The 20,793-nt window shown below is 38.6% G+C and overlaps 1 protein-coding gene and 1 long non-coding RNA gene across 2 annotated transcripts; one reads left to right on the top strand and one right to left on the bottom strand.

Moving 5' to 3' along the window:
* The first annotated feature begins 34 nt into the window (after positions 1-34).
* LOC109201487 (uncharacterized) lies at positions 35-6,536 on the top strand. Its single transcript, XR_002061543.2, has 3 exons — positions 35-44; positions 143-147; positions 6,325-6,536. It is a non-coding gene; the product is annotated as an uncharacterized LOC109201487 (long non-coding RNA).
* A 3,966-nt stretch (positions 6,537-10,502) lies between these two features.
* Positions 10,503-19,451, bottom strand: LOC109201466 (protein NLRC3-like). Its single transcript, XM_019357133.2, has 4 exons — positions 19,420-19,451; positions 13,104-13,371; positions 12,870-12,911; positions 10,503-12,434 (listed from the first exon to the last, which is right to left on the bottom strand). Exons 2-4 carry the CDS (start codon positions 13,369-13,371, stop codon positions 10,633-10,635), a joined length of 2,112 nt encoding a protein of 703 aa, XP_019212678.1. The 5' UTR covers positions 19,420-19,451; the 3' UTR covers positions 10,503-10,632.
* Between the last annotated feature and the right edge of the window lie 1,342 nt (positions 19,452-20,793).

Raw genomic sequence — 20,793 nt, forward strand, 5'->3', positions numbered from 1 at the left:
GCAGATCAGCAAAAAATATCATGTGTGGATGAGTGTGAGTGAGTGTGAGTGACTGGACTAAGGTGGGAATGAATAAATGTGGACAGATTTATCATGTGAGGAAAAGAAAGGGGATGCTTTGTTTTGCTTTTGCCATAAGCAGGACAAGTGGGAGACTTAAATCTGGGGATGCTGATTTTGGGATATTGATGTTTGTTTTGAGAAAATTATTTACTGGGGTTGGATTATGTTATTACACTATAGAATGCTAAATGCTAAAAGGGGAAACATTGTTTGATGAGATTCAAGTTACCATTAACTGAGGTAACTCAGGATTAATAACTGTTTTGTTTAAGGTTATTTTTGTCATGACACAGACTAGATCATAAAGGGAGAGTTGAGTATGAAATGTAAGGCACAGGTTTTGTTTTCAGGAAATTCCAAGGATCCAGACTTTCCATGGAGCAACGAGTTGGAGGAGATTTGACATGATGATTAAATTGATTTTGTTCCTTAAACACAGGTTTTCAGGGCTGAAGCAAAACACCGGAGAGGAGAATTGCTGAGCGGTTCTGAGAAATGAAATGACTAACCTTTTTTCCTTTTAATTTCCTAAGCTTGGGTGGAGCATTTTGAGTTTTTTGCCACATGAGATGTGTCAAAAAAGAGAGGGATTTAAGATTTAATTTGTTTAATTTGAAAGGGGTTTTACTAGGATTCTATAATGATTGGGGTTGTTTGATAATTTAGATATGGTAAAACTGAGGCAGAGATTGTTAATTCTAAAGAAAGGAGTAAAATGAACTGAATCCTGTTTAGAAGATAAATTGCTGGGGTTAATAAGAAGTTGTACACCAAACTTAAAGGGGAAATTGTGGGAATAAAGGATATGCTTTGGGGAAAATAGTGAACATTTGATGAGTAGAAAATGTGGGATTTCTTTTTGATTTTTAGGATAAGTTGTAACAGTGACATAATGTTAGAATGTTGTTATAATGTAGGCTTTAGAAACAGTAAATAGATTTATTTCTAGGGGAGAGGAGAGCTTTTTATGAGGATGTTAAAAGTGTTATGGACTCAAATGAATAATATTGGAGATTATATATGTAGAGATGATTTTTTCTTACACATTGCAATCGTGCTCATTAACAGAGTTGAGGTTCGGTCCATTTAAAGGTCATAAGCTTCGATGAGCGTTATGTCTCAGTCGATATATTGTAGGGGACTTGGAGCAACAGAAGGATAAACAGCATTCACGCTTACAAACACATATGGTTTAAACATAGGTGAGGCCTAGGGCCTGAAATTCCTTTAGCTTTTAACTGAATTTGAGTTGGCCCAATAACAAATGACAGAAAGAGGAACTGAATAGGAGTTTTGCTTGTAACTAAACTGAGTGACATATAAAATATTGAGATAACACATGCAGCTCTAACTTAGTCCTCTTATATAAAAAGCAGTTACAGAATAACAAATACTTGTTGAAGCAAAACAGAAGCAAAGGGAGAAAGCTTATATATGTTGGTTAAGTCTGATAAAGTTTAAGTTAGAAGGAGTCATTACATTAAAAGCAGCAAAATGAAATAAAATGATAGATTCAAACAGGTTATCACCCAGGAAATGGGAGTTCAAAATACAGTTAGAGTTCAGCTTTTAGCTATGATGAAGTTTATCTAGGAGCAATTAACTAGGTGCTTACACTTAGTGATTAAAGTGGTTGTTTTTTCTTTGATCCTTTTAGTAGAATAAGCCCTTATAATGATTTTATGATGATTTTGCTTGTGATAGGTGACTTTAGATGAGAGGCACTTGCAGCAGCAGCGACAGTTTGTGCACAGGATGTTGATGATCAGATAAGGAGCAAAGAGGAAGCACATGCAGAGACGTGCTTCCTTGGATTCTCTTAAAGGCAGTGCTTGTAAGAGTTTTACAAATGCTGAGTACGGTTGATTAAGATTTGAAAATAAAAGTCAAAAACCAAATATGAAATTAGGTTCATGTTTTGAGAACAATCGAGGAACAGAGTAACTTAGAGCGTACTAGGGAGAAAGTGTTTTGTTTCCTTTGCAGGTGGCCAGATTTCCACTAGAGTGGGACCCAGAAGAGGAGCAGAGACCACTTAAGCATGAAGTGTTCTCAAGTGGGAGCGGGCATTTTATAACTAAGACCACCTAGATGACATGAGGTTGTCTGATTTGTTAAGTCATAGGATGCCAAGAGAGGGTCAGAGCTAAGAACAGTGATCCTAATGTCCATGACGTCAGGGGTGGACAGGGAAGCAGTTGAATGGGCCAAGGGGTGACCCAACATAATGTATGGCGACCTCTGGTGGTCCAGAGGTCGAGAGTGGGAGTGTGGGGAATAGAAATATTTTATTGCTATTATTTGCTGCTATTTTTATAATCATCATTACCATTTCATGTTAATAGTGATGTTGCATTCAGATGCATTCAGATGTTCAAATATATTGGTATTATATTAGTCTTTATTACAGGTTCAGTTATAATCAGTTGAATCTATAATTTAAAGGTTTTTGAATGTTTTTATATTCTTATACTGAAGTCTTCAGTGGGTGAGAAAACTGAGTTGCAGGCTGACAGGAAACGGCGTGCTTTTGCAGAAGTGAAACCGAAAGCAGAGTGAGTGCAAGCCAAAGAGCAGGGTGTTATTATGCATGTATCGTTGATTAACACACACTTAGTTAGAGGGATCACTGATAGGGGAAAGTTCAAATTGTTTTGCTTAGGGTGGCTTTTAGACTATATTAGGAGGAGCAAACATATTGGCAGATCTAAGATCATCATTCGAGTGTGACATTTAGCCTAGAAATTACACAGAGTTCAGCTGTGTATGTGCACAGGCATTATGTCTGGCTAAGATGAGAGGTGTGAGGTTAGCTGGGGTGCAGACAGGTCATGACACGTACTTAGCATACACTGCGGACACATACACACCATGGTAGATCTATTTTGGTAGGGCAGAAATGCAGAAGTGTGCCGACGTACTTAGAGGAAGTGCACCAGACGAGCGACAGCGAAGAGGGGAAGCACCGACCCGAAGACAATGTTTTTTAGAGCGATGTTAAGGTCATGGAACATTTTGTGGTTTGGATTGACGTAAGCTGTACTATTGTCTATTTTTGTAAAAGAGGGGGGCTTTGTTATTGTACCTATATAAAACCTTGTCTCATGATTGTAAGTTCAGTTCGACGCTGAAATCTGCACAGCGGTCGGACTCACACATGTGTTCGTTAAAATACTGTCTAATTGCACACGCCTGGATCTGTGGTTATTTATGGATTCTTCTCTCAACATTGAACCTTAACATTTGGGGGCTCGGTCCGGTGAGAGAGGGAATTTTGGTGTAGATGGAGAGATCCAGGGTCTGTGGTGATTGGATGGGCAGATACGAGTCAGTGGTCTGAAGTGAGAGACAAGCCGGCTTAAACAAAGGTAAGGCACATACCTGTTGAATTTTCCAAAATGTGCTAGATTGGACATGTCAAATTAAAGTCTACTCACTGAAAATTACTGGTGAATGTCTGTTTTTTAATTTTGGTGAAGTTTTCATGAAGTTTACCGGTTGAAGTAATGATAAGGAAGTATAAGTGACAGTACTGAGTAATGAGAATAAAGGAATGAAAAGAGAATTAAAGCAGTTGGAGCTGCTAATTTAGTGTGGTAGGGAATTTGGTCATTTTGTGGGTTGGAGCCCAATTGGTTATGCAACCCTTAAGAACTTTCTCGGAGGTGACGCTCCCTGCTGGATAGAGAAATCTATCCTTCACCTAGCGGCGACTAGGGATAGTTTCGGGCAACATTCGAGGAGGACTCGGGAATCTCCAAAACTGTTGAGGGTTGTCCTTAATCTTAATCCTGTTTTGGGTGTAGATTGTTGTTTCAAATTATTCTAAATTACTTTAGGACGAGGAGTCTGGGACCCTTAAGAAGCGCATAGCCCGGACGTTGCGATCCCTCCTCGATGTGGACGCGCATTGTTGACCTATCACAGAATAGGGTTAGCTCGGTTTGGCTTGACCGTGGGGTACAGGGCATCCTGAGATAAGCCAGTGGTTGGACCACTTTACCGTTTGGAACGGTATCTGCGCTTTTTTGGCTACGATAAATTTGGTTAGGGCATTAGCAATCGGGCCACCGTCAGGGACGGAATACTGGCTAAAATTGGTCGCAAAAAAGTCAGGGACTTTATCGGTCGGACCGTTATGGGTAAATTTGTCGAAATTTATAGGATTTAAGAGGCCTAAAAAATCTGTGCAGTTGTAATTAATAAGACGTCTGTAATATAAAATATGAGATCTATGAGTAAGATCAGTCTCTGTGTCAGTAATGCACAGCCGGATGTGCACGGATGGTGTGTGTAAATGCAAATGAGCAGCAGTGACGCGCAGAGAGGGTGGTTTCAATTTTGAGAGGACTGAGAGCTTTTTGCTAAATGCCTGTATATAAGAGGTTGGTTTTGCTTATTATGAGAGTGTAAATACAGTTTGAATATATTTGTGTGGATGTATAGAAAATGATTAGAAAATGACTGAATTTTGATAGATGTATATTTCGTGAGCCATAAATGTTGGTGTGTTTTGTTTTTCAGTTATGTGTGTGTGGGGAGAAGCTGTGAGACGATGAGAGGTTTCAGTTTTCTTTTTCTTTTTTCTTTTGACTTGCTCTTTCTGATCATGGAAGGCATGTCCAAAATACTCGTATGAAAGCGTATTTTGTGTGATTTTAACTGTGTGAATGCTGTCAGTATTTGATTTGAGTGACTGGGTGATTTGTCTGAGTAAGTGAAAAGGGGAAGTTTGAGAGAGAAAAGGCAGTGCGTGTGAGACGAGTCATGGCGTCTGAAAGAGGTTAGAGCATTTCAAAGGGGTGTATGAAATAAAGGAGTGTGAAATATATTTCTTGTGTGATGAAAAGTAGGATGTGCTAAAGTTTGAAAGTGCTTTTAATTCAAGAAATCCATGAGAGATGTTATGACAGGTTGAGTTTATTTTTTCCGATTGAAAACACATAAGTATATACACTTGGGAAACCCAGTTAAGAGATTATTGGGTGACTGATGCTATAAAACTGACCTAAAGAATGGTCCTGTGTGAGAAGGAGTGTTGATTGTCCTGATGTTTGAAAGAGCTCTATTTAAATGTGTGTGAATGAAATGAAAGTGTATTGTTTTTGGATCAAGATTTAGTAGAATTACTGATTGGTTGTAGACTGTGAAATTTAAAGGGAGACAGAGTCTGCCTGGTGCCTGAAGAAACAGGAAGGTGTGTGTGTGTGACTGATGATGTCAGGGGAGCACCCAGAGAAATAGACAGAGTTAAATTCTAAGAAGATGAAGCGAATGCATGTTTTAAGAAAAAGTAATAAAGTAATAAAATTATATTAATTACAGGTTTTAGAAAAGAGACAGACCGAGAGAAATAAATACAGGAACTAACAATTACATTAATGAATTGAAAACGCACGTACACAAACTGTTACATGTGAAATTATTGTTGGAAAGTTTAATAAAGAAAGCAGTTTACACTCCTTTAATTTCCAGAACCAGTGTGTCCCCTAGATCTGATAACACCCTTGCCCAGTTGGCCCCTGTAGTAGGCGGGCATGGAAGGCTGGACAGCCCATGACGGGTAAGATCCCACCTCGAAACCCTGGGACAACCTAAGGCAAGGCGCAGTCACGATTGCTCGAACCTAAGTCCCGGAGTGACCTTGGAGTCACTGGAGGAGACGGGATTTAACAGGTAAGGCCACTGGGCACAGACGAAGGGGAAATGTCATTCACAATGACCAGTGATGAGCCAAAGAGAGAAAACACACCCTGTCAAAAGGAGTTTGGAACACTGGAAAAGAAACATTTACAAGATCACAAAGATCAGAAAGAAACATTTATAAGAATCACACATACAAACAGAAAATGCACTAACCTTACAGAGACAAGCTCATGAAGATTAATGCATAGATAGTGATTAAAACTTGGCTAAGAACACAAACATATGTAATTAAATCAGCCTGTTAATTTCATGAGGGTTAAAATGGTGTGAATGTTGAAGAAAATACACTTAAAACACACTTGGATAAAATAGAGTTGTGGTGGAATAACTCAAACGAAGCTGTATGACAAGGGAGTGAGTTATGGAAAAAAACAAACAAAAACAAAACAAAAGAGAAGTGATTACTTAGGAGTGCTCTTGCACTGATTGATCAGAGTAAGTGATTAGTATGGAAAGAAAATGAAAATAATTCAATAATGTGATAAGGTTTAAACATGTATTCCTCTTGTTAAGTTGGCTGTTGAGCTGTGGGTTTATGCAAATTAGCTGGAGCAGAGACACTTCCTGTGTGCGTGTGTGTCGGAGGCTTTCAGTTCAAGAGAGATCGGGGCTGATGAAGAGTATTTGGCGAAATATAATGGTAAAGTATCAGGATAGTTGATTACGGTGGTCAGGTCTGTTCAGAGGGGCAGATTTGGACAGGAAATTTATAATTTAAGGATGATATGTGGTTGAAATTGGTTTTTATCTTGTGCTGAATGAACACATGGCAAAGTGAGGAAGGGTGACATTGTGCAAACGGTCTTTGATCTTTTGACGAGGTTTTCGGTGTGTTGAACGGGTGAAATTTAAGATTGTTTCAGATTTTTGAGGCTGTTGTTTTATTTCAAGAGAGGGAGTTTGATTGGACCTGGATAGGTCTGAGAGGGGCCCAGAGAAAAAATTTTTTGTAGTAGTAAGTGCACTCAGGAAAAAACCTGTCAGGTGATTTTGTTTTGTACTTTGATGAGCTAATAATCAGCTCTCTTTTTTCATTTTTGTTCTAAGCAGGCCTGGAAGAGAGTGAACGGACGGCGCTGACAAAATTACCAAGTACGAAAATCAGGTGGGCTTTACAGAATTATAATTGATTACAATCAGAGACTGATTGGCGGCAAGTCTCTGTCTAAAAATGGATTGTATCGATTCAATCCAGTCAAAAGTATAGAGAACTATTTTCCTAAAAAGGAAAACGAATTAAAACAAATGATTGAGCTCATTTTGCTGATGTGGAGCATCTGATGACGTGCGCGGAGGGCTGCAGATCAGCAAAAAATATCATGTGTGGATGAGTGTGAGTGAGTGTGAGTGACTGGACTAAGGTGGGAATGAATAAATGTGGACAGATTTATCATGTGAGGAAAAGAAAGGGGATGCTTTGTTTTGCTTTTGCCATAAGCAGGACAAGTGGGAGACTTAAATCTGGGGATGCTGATTTTGGGATATTGATGTTTGTTTTGAGAAAATTATTTACTGGGGTTGGATTATGTTATTACACTATAGAATGCTAAATGCTAAAAGGGGAAACATTGTTTGATGAGATTCAAGTTACCATTAACTGAGGTAACTCAGGATTAATAACTGTTTTGTTTAAGGTTATTTTTGTCATGACACAGACTAGATCATAAAGGGAGAGTTGAGTATGAAATGTAAGGCACAGGTTTTGTTTTCAGGAAATTCCAAGGATCCAGACTTTCCATGGAGCAACGAGTTGGAGGAGATTTGACATGATGATTAAATTGATTTTGTTCCTTAAACACAGGTTTTCAGGGCTGAAGCAAAACACCGGAGAGGAGAATTGCTGAGCGGTTCTGAGAAATGAAATGACTAACCTTTTTTCCTTTTAATTTCCTAAGCTTGGGTGGAGCATTTTGAGTTTTTTGCCACATGAGATGTGTCAAAAAAGAGAGGGATTTAAGATTTAATTTGTTTAATTTGAAAGGGGTTTTACTAGGATTCTATAATGATTGGGGTTGTTTGATAATTTAGATATGGTAAAACTGAGGCAGAGATTGTTAATTCTAAAGAAAGGAGTAAAATGAACTGAATCCTGTTTAGAAGATAAATTGCTGGGGTTAATAAGAAGTTGTACACCAAACTTAAAGGGGAAATTGTGGGAATAAAGGATATGCTTTGGGGAAAATAGTGAACATTTGATGAGTAGAAAATGTGGGATTTCTTTTTGATTTTTAGGATAAGTTGTAACAGTGACATAATGTTAGAATGTTGTTATAATGTAGGCTTTAGAAACAGTAAATAGATTTATTTCTAGGGGAGAGGAGAGCTTTTTATGAGGATGTTAAAAGTGTTATGGACTCAAATGAATAATATTGGAGATTATATATGTAGAGATGATTTTTTCTTACACATTGCAATCGTGCTCATTAACAGAGTTGAGGTTCGGTCCATTTAAAGGTCATAAGCTTCGATGAGCGTTATGTCTCAGTCGATATATTGTAGGGGACTTGGAGCAACAGAAGGATAAACAGCATTCACGCTTACAAACACATATGGTTTAAACATAGGTGAGGCCTAGGGCCTGAAATTCCTTTAGCTTTTAACTGAATTTGAGTTGGCCCAATAACAAATGACAGAAAGAGGAACTGAATAGGAGTTTTGCTTGTAACTAAACTGAGTGACATATAAAATATTGAGATAACACATGCAGCTCTAACTTAGTCCTCTTATATAAAAAGCAGTTACAGAATAACAAATACTTGTTGAAGCAAAACAGAAGCAAAGGGAGAAAGCTTATATATGTTGGTTAAGTCTGATAAAGTTTAAGTTAGAAGGAGTCATTACATTAAAAGCAGCAAAATGAAATAAAATGATAGATTCAAACAGGTTATCACCCAGGAAATGGGAGTTCAAAATACAGTTAGAGTTCAGCTTTTAGCTATGATGAAGTTTATCTAGGAGCAATTAACTAGGTGCTTACACTTAGTGATTAAAGTGGTTGTTTTTTCTTTGATCCTTTTAGTAGAATAAGCCCTTATAATGATTTTATGATGATTTTGCTTGTGATAGGTGACTTTAGATGAGAGGCACTTGCAGCAGCAGCGACAGTTTGTGCACAGGATGTTGATGATCAGATAAGGAGCAAAGAGGAAGCACATGCAGAGACGTGCTTCCTTGGATTCTCTTAAAGGCAGTGCTTGTAAGAGTTTTACAAATGCTGAGTACGGTTGATTAAGATTTGAAAATAAAAGTCAAAAACCAAATATGAAATTAGGTTCATGTTTTGAGAACAATCGAGGAACAGAGTAACTTAGAGCGTACTAGGGAGAAAGTGTTTTGTTTCCTTTGCAGGTGGCCAGATTTCCACTAGAGTGGGACCCAGAAGAGGAGCAGAGACCACTTAAGCATGAAGTGTTCTCAAGTGGGAGCGGGCATTTTATAACTAAGACCACCTAGATGACATGAGGTTGTCTGATTTGTTAAGTCATAGGATGCCAAGAGAGGGTCAGAGCTAAGAACAGTGATCCTAATGTCCATGACGTCAGGGGTGGACAGGGAAGCAGTTGAATGGGCCAAGGGGTGACCCAACATAATGTATGGCGACCTCTGGTGGTCCAGAGGTCGAGAGTGGGAGTGTGGGGAATAGAAATATTTTATTGCTATTATTTGCTGCTATTTTTATAATCATCATTACCATTTCATGTTAATAGTGATGTTGCATTCAGATGCATTCAGATGTTCAAATATATTGGTATTATATTAGTCTTTATTACAGGTTCAGTTATAATCAGTTGAATCTATAATTTAAAGGTTTTTGAATGTTTTTATATTCTTATACTGAAGTCTTCAGTGGGTGAGAAAACTGAGTTGCAGGCTGACAGGAAACGGCGTGCTTTTGCAGAAGTGAAACCGAAAGCAGAGTGAGTGCAAGCCAAAGAGCAGGGTGTTATTATGCATGTATCGTTGATTAACACACACTTAGTTAGAGGGATCACTGATAGGGGAAAGTTCAAATTGTTTTGCTTAGGGTGGCTTTTAGACTATATTAGGAGGAGCAAACATATTGGCAGATCTAAGATCATCATTCGAGTGTGACATTTAGCCTAGAAATTACACAGAGTTCAGCTGTGTATGTGCACAGGCATTATGTCTGGCTAAGATGAGAGGTGTGAGGTTAGCTGGGGTGCAGACAGGTCATGACACGTACTTAGCATACACTGCGGACACATACACACCATGGTAGATCTATTTTGGTAGGGCAGAAATGCAGAAGTGTGCCGACGTACTTAGAGGAAGTGCACCAGACGAGCGACAGCGAAGAGGGGAAGCACCGACCCGAAGACAATGTTTTTTAGAGCGACGTTAAGGTCATGGAACATTTTGTGGTTTGGATTGACGTAAGCTGTACTATTGTCTATTTTTGTAAAAGAGGGGGGCTTTGTTATTGTACCTATATAAAACCTTGTCTCATGATTGTAAGTTCAGTTCGACGCTGAAATCTGCACAGCGGTCGGACTCACACATGTGTTCGTTAAAATACTGTCTAATTGCACACGCCTGGATCTGTGGTTATTTATGGATTCTTCTCTCAACATTGAACCCTAACAATATAAAGTATTACAACATTAGGCACACGCAGCTCCCAGTTTTTAAACAAAGACTGATAACGCAACAGCAGCAGTGATGATCATAGTTTATGGTTGATTCAGTCTCGAGTACACTGAGTTCTTGAGCCATCAAAGAAGTTACAGTTGTATTGGAGAAATTCCAAAACTTTAGGGTACAAATTCATACAAAGACAGAAAGCCTGGTGAAATAAATTACTGGCACAATTGGATGTTAAAAGTAAAGTGAGTACAGATGTTCTTACAGAGCTTTGTTGGAGGCTTTGACCAATGGCAGCAACCTCAGAAGAGCCTCCTCTGAAGCAGAGTATTTCTTAAGGTCAAACACATCCAGATCTTTTTCTGATGACAGTAAGATGAAGACCAGAGCTGACCACTGAGCAGGAGACAGTTTATCTGTGGAGAGACTTCCTGATTTCAATGACTGTTGGATCTCCTCCACTAGAGAACGATCATTCAGTTCATTCAGACAGTGGAACAGATTGATGCTTTTCTCTGAAGACAGATTTTTACTGAGCTTCTTCTTGATGTACTGGACTGTTTCCTGACTGGTCTGTGAGCTACTTCCTGTCTGTGTCAAAAGGCCTTGTAGGAGTGTCTGATTGGTTTGCAGTGAAAGACCCAGGAAGAAGCGGAGGAACAAATCCAGGTGTCCATTTGGACTCTTTAAAGCCTTGTTCACAGCGCTCTGGTGGAAAGATTTCAAACTAATTTTCTTTTTAAATAAATTAGACCATGGTTTTGGTTGTTGTTTTTTAAGCAGATTGACTCCAGAGCTGACGAAAGTCAGATAAACATGAAGAGCAGCCAGAAACTCCTGAACACTCAGATGGATGAAGCAGAACACCTTGTCCTGGTACAGTCCTCTCTCCTCTTTAAAGATCTGTGTGAACACTCCTGAGTACACTGAGGCTTCTCTGATATCGATGTCACACTCTGTCAAGTCTGATTCATAGAAGATCAGGTTTCCTTTCTGTAGCTGACCAAATGCCAGTTTTCCCAGAGACTCAATCATCTTCCTGCTCTCTGGACTCCAGTGTGGATCTGTCTCAGCTCCTCCATCATATTTGACCTTCTTCACTTTGGCTTGAACCACCAGGAAGTGGATGTACATCTCAGTCAGGGTCTTGGGCAGCTGTCCTCCCTCTCTGGTTTCCAGCACATCCTCCAGAACTGTAGCAGTGATCCAGCAGAAGACTGGGATGTGGCACATGATGTGGAGGTTTCGTGATGTCTTGATGTGGGAGATGATCCTGCTGGCCCGCTCCTCATCTCTGAATCTCTTCCTGAAGTACTCCTCCTTCTGTGGGTCGGTGAACCCTTTGACCTCTGTCACCCTGCCAACACATTTAGGAGGGATCTGATTGGCTGCTGCAGGTCGTGTGGTTATCCAGAGGTGAGCAGAGGAAAGAAGTTCACCCCTGATCAGATTTATCAGCAGCACATCCACTGAGGTGGACTTTCTAGGGTCAGTTAGGATTGTAGTTTTGTGGAAGTCCAGAGGAAGTCGACACTCATCCAGACCATCAAAGATGAACACAACCTGGAAGTCTTCAAAGCTGCAGATTCCTGCTTCTTTGGTTTCAGTAAAGAAGTGATGAACAAGTTCCACCAAGCTGAACTTTTCCTCTTTCAGCACATTCAGCTTTCTGAAAGTGAATGGAAATATGAACTGGATGTCCTGGTTGGCTTTGTCTTCAGCCCAGTCCAGGGTGTATTTCTGTGTTAAGACTGTTTTCCCAATGCCAGACACTCCCTTTGTCAACACTGTTCTGATTAGTTTATCTCTTCCAGGTGAGGCTTTAAAGATGTCTTCTTGTCTGATTCTTGTTTCTGGTCTGTCTGGTTTCCTGGATGCTGTTTCAATCTGTCTGACCTCATGTTCATAATTGACCTCTGCAATCCCTCCCTCTGCGATGTAGAGCTCTGTGTAGATCTGATTCAGAAGGGTTGACTCTCCTGCTTTAGCGATGCCCTCAAACACACACTGGTACTTCTCCTTCAAGTTAGACTTGAGTTTAAACTGACACTCTTGGAGAGCCTCTAAAATAAAAAAAGCAGATAAGCTGATAAATCCAGATTTAGATATATGAATTACTTTCAAAAAAGCATTTTTTTGTATTTTGTTTTTTTAATGATTTTCTCATTCATATCTAAATCCAAGTAGATGCTAAAAATGACTCGACATCTGTTATTAGACTAAACTGGCTTCTCTCAGAATGTAAAAAAACAAAAAAACAAACACCCACCACTTTAATCACACTCTAGATCTTGTTTTGGCATAGAAACTGAACATTTAAGAGCGTTTCCTGAAAACCCTCTCTTGTCTGATCATTTCCTGGCAACATTAAATTTTACACTAATTGATTACACAGCATCACAGTAGATGTCTTTCTGAAAGTGCAGAGCCAAAGGAAGAACGCCTCTTCTGTGGAACTAGCTTCCAGTTTGGATTCAGACAAACAAATGAATTCTTACCTTCTGATGAAATTGATGAAGCATCCTGGGCTGAGGGCCTTCCTGTTGGAGGAAAGTGCACCTTGAATCATGAACTGGTCTCTTTAAAAATGTATATCTGCCTGGTTTCAAAATAATGTAAATATAACATTTGTACTAAATGAATTTTATGAGGAAGACAAAAAATTAAAAAGTCAGACTAAAACAGTTTACTACAGTCATAAAATAAATGGTGATAATGTTGTGTCTGCATACCGTACTTAGTGTTTGTTTCTTTTTCCTCTGACTGACTTTTATTTATCTTCCTTAAAATCGACCTCGCCACCTCCATCGCATGGTCTGAATACGCCTGCACCATCACATCTACTGTTTGCCGTCTGTCCGCGTTCTCCAGATGGCACTTTTTGATGGTCATGAAATCATCTCCAGGTTCATTGTGCAGGTACCACTGGAAACATTCCAGCTCCTCTTTCCCCAAATCCTCCAGCATGTGCAGCAGCTGCACTGGTAAGGCCTTCTCCATCTCTCGTTTGTAAAACATGAGAACATGTGAACGGTCACATTGCATCTATTTTGTACTTATATAGTATATTTCACAGCAGATTACATGTTTAATCTGAATTATGGGAAGAACATCATGATAATGAATCATTGAGTATAACTGATATATCAAGAACAGATACAAAAGCACCGACAGTTATCACTTAACAACGTCCTCTGGTGGTCATGCATATTTACTTTAATGGAACTTCAGCTCCAACCCTGCTGTTAATATATAAATGAAAGAGAAAATGATGGAACTGATCAAACTGTCAACAGAAAACAAAGAGAGCTCACAGTCTTTAGAAAACTGTTTAGAATCAGCTGAAGTCTATAAAACATGAAATATGAAGTCAAATAAAGAAAATAAAAGCAGCAGACTCCAGAAAAAGATGAAAATTCAAATGAGTTTATTTTGGTCTTCATATATAAAGGCACCTGTTTAACATAAGATTTCTAAATCTGCTCTAGAGTCAGGAATATAGCACCAAGAAGAATTCATCACAGTTACAATATAATTATCTGATGATTGGATAATTTTAATTATTTATATTTATACAGCGCCAAATCACAACAGTTGCCTCAAGGCGTTTTATATTGTAAGGTAGACCCTACATTAATACATACAGAGAAAAACCCAACAATCATATGACCCCCTATGAGCAAGTACTTTAGCAACAGTGGGAAGGAAAAACTCCCTTTTAACAGGAAGAAACCTCCAGTAGAACCAGGCTCAGGGAGGGGCGGCCATCTGCTGCGACCGGTTGGTGTGAGAGAAGGAAGACAAGACAAAAGATATGCTGTGGAAGAGAGCCAGAGATTCATAACAATTATGATTCAGTGCAGAGAGGTCTACATGAAAATGGGTGTGGGTCACAATGAGCCATGGTTTCGCTAACCAGAAAACCCGAAACCCTGGCTGATGTGATTAGGTAGAGGATCATCAGGGGGTCCTTTGTCCCTCCTTGGGGGGATACTTCCACGGGGTTTAAATCTGGGACTCTCCACCATTTTACCCTAGAACTGAAAAAGCTTCTCGGATGAGAGTTGAAACGTCTTCAAGCAACCTAAAGAAGTCCAGACGCTTTTCTTTCCAAGCTCCTTAGAAAACCATTTTATTGCAATCAGACCTTCATCAGACCTGTAATAACAGGCTCCATAGCCCTTCCTCATCAGGTCTTTGTCTGCCATCAGTGAAGCTCCACCAGTGCAGTTTGGTCATATAGTACCAATGCACCTGACACCCAAGGAGATGTGCAAGTCCTGGACCAAGCTGAAACTTGTGAAGAGTTGAGGTTCCTTTATGGGTTTGCATACTGTTTTTTTCAACTTTGGCCCCTTAGAGGAACTTCTGTTCCTTTTCACTGAGGGGAGCATTGAAGAATGTAGATCACCCTGCATACAGCAGCAAGTCATGGATGATGCCAGATGAACTTGCTTGGCAGAACAATTTAGAGCCCCACTCATCTAGTTTGTTGGCAATATACTGGTGGAGAGTGCCAGCTCTTGTGGCTTCAAATGAAATCATGACCTCAAACACACTGTGGTTGAAGGTGGATGGTATCATGAGTATCATGCCACAGGATGTGATTTTTAGCCATATAATTGTTAAGTGTCTATATAGTACTTGTTCAACATGAAATTGTAATTTTGACAACTTAGTAATATTAGTAATATTACTTTACCAGCTACGGTAATTTGGGTTTTTTTTGGCATTACAGATGTAAACCAATTGGTAGAAAAGACTCAACAAGGTAAGTCAATTTCTGTGAAAGCCTCAGTTAGATATAGGGCCTGAAAATGTGCTCTACCAATTGGTTGAGCAGAATGCTAAAGGGATATAGTGATGTGCAGATCTTTACCATGTTATTCTGTTGTTTTGATCACTCTGGATTCAAATGATGAACAGATCAGTCCTGTGTTTGTTGCCACGGAGCTGCCATGTGTCACATTTACACAATTTTGATTTCACATAAATGTAAAGCTCCACTAACAACTTTCCCATTATTTAACTGCAGATTTTTTACTGTCTGTGTACAAAATGTCTGTGTCTACCTCAGACTGGATTTAAATTCAGCTTCTTGTTTTTCTGTATGTGTTTTTGTGTGCAGGTCACACCTTCTTGCGCTCACATTAAGTCTGAGTCAGAGTAAAGTTCACATACTAACATTTAATGTTGGGGTTGTCACTCAAAAAAAGTAAAGCATTGCTTTCATACTGTTCTTCAGAAGTAATACAGTATCTTCAATAATTACTTGTTGAAGAAAGTACTTTTCCCTGAACCTGACCTTGCTGAGACTGATTAGTGAACTGAATCAGTGCTTCTTCCTTGTGTGTTACAGGTTCTAACATGACAACATGATCAGCAGATGTCCATTCTCTCATATGGAGAACACACTTAAACATCTTCAGCAGATTTTGGTTTTTTTTGTGTGTTTGATGTTTTGTTGTTTGAACATCTTGTGTGGTGCATTTGAAGATAAGGAAGTATATGCAGGTAGTAGACATAGAAGCACTGAGAACTGAGAGGAGGCTGTTTATTAAGGTTAACCCAAAATCACAAGCACAGCTTAAGACTGCTGATAAGATGAGTCAGCTATCTGGGCTATGATGTTGTTGAATCCTGGTTTATATTAGAGATGATCAGCCAACACAGTTGGTCATAACTCATCATACAGAGAACCTCTTTGAACTCACTTTGAACACACTTGAAACCAATAGGAAGAGAGGAGACAGAGTTTTGTGTCATCTCTTTTTCATCATCCCATTTTGGGTTAAAATAAACCCTCTTCAGCAGCATAACAAGATATTATAAGGTTAACTTGTATCTCCAACAGCTGTTCTTTGGTTGTCCTGGTGAGGATCATGTGTTCAGGGTCAGAGACACACAAAGCAGTTAGAGCTGCTCTTTTTTCTGATCATATGATGATTTCTACACTACTCTTAATTATTCCCATCAGTACAAACTATGAGTCCAAACCATTTCTACAGCTGCTGCACCAACATAAAGCTGACAGACAGACCAAGAGTACCTCATGATACCATCAGAATTATTAGTGTAGACTGTATTAATAGATCATAATTCTCTTTACAGGACAGAATGAAATGAATCCAAACGTATCAAATCAGGTCAGAAGAAATTAGTCCTGAGCTTTAAACTCAGCATCAGTTCTCTGCTCTACCTTACATCATATTCATGAGAATCAGAAGTGTTAACTATTTTAACAATGTTAGGTGTTTTCACCCAAGGAAACATTCTTCATGGAAGTTTCCATTACCTAAGTAGTAAAACTGGTAACTGCACGCAGCAGAGTTTCGGTTTATAGCACATCTGTGACACAACACGGTAACAACATGTAATTTAACAGAGCTGTAAAATGACTAAAAGACATCAATCATTTGTTTGATTACACTTTAATCTGAAGTATGATCTCGAGTAATTTCATATAAATCAAATAAAAAAAGTCTCACTTTCTATTGTTCTCTATCAGCTCCATCAGTTTCTATGACACCTCAGTCATCAGCAGAGGAATGTTTAAGTGTACACTTCCTCATGTTTGTGTTTGTGCAAACACTATGTGTTTGTGCATATTAACCGGGTTATTAAAATTATACTCAATTCTGTTCCTTCTGTTTTTAAATCCATTTTTCTTTCAGTTTTCATGAAGAAATCTGAGTCCTTGTTAAATGAAATCATAAACAGTGTTGACCAGTCTGCTTCCTCCTCTGTGGGTCTTCACCTCTGATCGCCAGGAGCACCCCAAGGTCTCAGACCTGACCATCTGGACATGACCCTGTCATCTGTGTTAAAGTGGTTGAGATCTTTAAGCCTCAACATTTACAGAAGGCTTAAAACAGACTGAGTTCACAGAGTGTCTGATATATAAAGAAAGTGGCACCAGATAATCAGGACTGAGTAATGATCATTTTTGATCATTTGTGCTTCTCATTGTAACTTTTGTTGTGATGGGCAGTAACACAGATGTTAACTTTTACCTGAGTAAGTCAGCTGACTCACATAACATCAAGCAAGCTTCATTCTAACTGAAAACACTCCAAAAGGAACAAAGTGTCAAAATAATCAGAACTTTTTTTTTTTAAATAGAGAGAAACACGAGGGACCAACTATTAATGATGAAAACCTTGAAACACTAATAGAAGAAAACTCAGACTGAAATCCACTGATTAAAAACATAAGTACTTTGTGAACATGAAAGTGATGGAACTCAAAGACGCTCCCAAGAAAAAAATACCTGTCTTCACCTTATGCATGACTCAAGTCACAGCCTCCATATGCAGAAAATATCAGCAAGCAAAGGATTCAAACAAAAACTTTCTTCTGATTATCTTTCAGTAAACCTGAACTAAGCTGGAGCTGCTTTACTTAATTTTTATTTTATTTTATTTTTTTTACGTCATTTCAGTAAAACCTGAATGCAGACTTCTTAAGAACAAACTGAGTTTATCTGACTGTTTCCAGTTAAAGGAAGTTCACTGATCACTGTCTAAAGTTTCATACAGATCCATTTAAGCTGTGCATCACAGCAACATATGTTTGAGTGCAGAGTTACTGACTGATAACCAGTGTGGATTCAGTCAATCAATAATCTATAATCATGTGGATCTGTCTTCAAACACAAGAGTGATCGAAGTTTGTCCTGAAGTAAGAGCTGAACATCTGGTTCAAACATCACAGAAACAAACAGTCAAACTGTTAAAGGAGGAAACAAAGCACACTTACAGTCTTTTTAGCAACTGTCAAACCTTTGAGTCCCTGAGCAGCTGAATAGGGGAATAATGTTGATGCGCCAGCTGTCAAAATGCAAGTCAAAGTTCCAGTTTAATAACTCATTTATTTGTTATAAAAATCCTTAAAATGCATAGAAAAACAGTGATCAAAACGTTCCAGGGTTGAGCGGTCAGCAAAAGTCGACTTCCCCCATCACCCACTCGTTCACAAAAATTCCCTTGGGCTGCAAACAGGTGATATAGCAATCACTACTACTATTACAGACATTACGTGACCCAAAGCTCCACCTATCCACAAGAAGTTTCTTCAAACACACACACCAACAACAAGCTCCACTCCACACCTGAGGTTGTTTCAACGTCATTCAATCTCACCCTTTTTTATTCTAGCTTCAAATGCTCTTTGGGTGTGTTTCTTTCTCCGCCCATAAGAATGCATTGAGAACATAAATACAGTGTATAAATATACATTGATAAAATACCACAACACCACAGGCATTTCTCAAAAAAACAACACAGTACAGAGAGTAGTAGTAACACTGCACAGTGGGAGAAATAACAAAGAATAAAGAAACCCTGTCAATAAAGTTTCTTCAGAATAAATACATTAAAATTTTAAAGAACCTAAAATCTTCTGTGTTTCTCCAAATGTTTGTTAAAGTCCAACATTAAGCACTATTTATTGTTCTTCTCCTGATCATTGAGGAGACGACTTTAAATAAGAGACTCAAAAACTCAAATGAGAACTAAAATCAAACCAATGACAAAAGAACTCAACTTCTTGTGTGTAGATTGAAAACATAAGAAAGTCATCAGGTTTTAAACACTTGAGCACAGTTACATTCAGGGATCTTCTGGCCTCCTGAGAGCTTCCTTTTTTCATGTACAGCTACAAACTGGCTTCAGTGAAGATCAGAAATTTTAATCATCCTAAACATCTGAAACAAGTTGCTTATTTTTTAATTCCTTTATTACGTACATGGTTACTTGCTGACTAATTCCAGCAAAAATTCAGTAGTTTTAATTTTTAAATTTGATGAGTCAACATGAAGAAACATGATACTAAGAATATAACAGAAAATTATTTCATCAAAAAAGATGTTCAAATAATTTTGTTAATGTAAATTAAATCAATCATCATTTTATAAATGTGACCATAAATAAATAATAATCAAAAGGCTTCATATTCTTCGGGTTCTGAATGATTTCAATGAAAATACTTAAACAGAGAAATCTGTCGATGTAAACACAAACTGTCTGCTAGAGTAAAATGTTCTTTTACCTCTGACGTGTCTGCTGCTGATACTGAGAAGGTTTCTCTTTCTCTTTGTTTCATGAGCTCTGACCTCTGAACCTGGTTAGTGAATCACTTGAAGAGTGTGAGAGGGCCACACCCTTATGATTTCAAAATATGCCGTCTGACTGCTCAGACTGGCTCAGGTTGAACAAACTAATCACAGATCACAGCTCTTCTCTGATACTTCAAACCATAAAAAAGTCAAAGGTCATCGTCCAGCTGCTGATGTCATGGTGCTCAGTGACATCAGCATTCAGCCAGCTGAGACTGAAGAAGTCACTTGGATGAGTGACGAAACGTTTCCCCCACTGAAACTACGTCCAGATGAACAGAATCAACCTTTTCGGATTGAGCATTAGGACAGTGTTTAGGGCAATACTACATTTTTTTCAGAGCAAAGGAACTGACTGAAAACCAGAATCTGCTTTAAATTTCAAAGAAAATGTTAGTGTTCAGGTTTCATGATGAACAAACAGATTCCAGTCCGTGTGATGAACTGATGACAGATTGAAGATAAGAGCCTGACGTCAAAGCTCGTCTGCATTCTGATGTCTGATGTCATTTGGACTGTATGAATCAGGAAGTGAGTGACAGTCAGCTGGTTCTGGTTCAGTAGAAGGGGAGGAGTCAGAGGGAAACTCAGCGTGATGATGGTCAGACACCATGTCAGGAAGTGATCGATACTTTCTGTGGAACAGCAAAGTAGGACACAACAGGAAGTGTTCATAAAACATCAAACTAAAATCTATTTAGTTCAATTTGATTTGTATATCACCAAATTACAAAAGTCACCTCAAGATGCTTCAAGAAGAAATACTCAGTGGGGTACTGTGGCTCTGGTTCAGTAGGTAGAGAAGGTGAAAGTTCACATGCTCATATGTGAAGACATGAAACCTTTTTATAGCTGCAGACTGAAGACACTGATCACACAGCACAACAGATTCTTCCATCTATGTTTTTCCATATTCATATTGGCATTTCTATATTCATATTCCATATTCCATATTGGCATTCATTTAATGCCAACCAAAGATCTATTTTAATATTTGTGTGTATTTTGACCTGACCAATAAAGCTTTGGTCATTTGTAACTAAGAATATTTGGGCAGATTTACAATAGTTTTTTTTTTTTTTCACATACATTTAACTTTTAACTCTTGTTAAAACTGACCAAATACACTTGGCAGCAGAGTCAAATTTGAATCTGTAAGTGTAACATATTTACTTTGTGTTCTCTCATTTCCTCCATCCCTCTATCTCACCTACTCCTTTTCCTTCCTTCCTTTACTTCTTTCCGGTTGTCCTTTCCTTTCTCTCACCTCCTCCTTCATCCCTGCTTCCTTCCATCAGTCCCTTGTC

The sequence above is a fragment of the Oreochromis niloticus genome, linkage group LG3 (genome assembly GCF_001858045.2).
Source record: "Oreochromis niloticus isolate F11D_XX linkage group LG3, O_niloticus_UMD_NMBU, whole genome shotgun sequence".
Lineage (NCBI taxonomy): Eukaryota > Metazoa > Chordata > Actinopteri > Cichliformes > Cichlidae > Oreochromis > Oreochromis niloticus.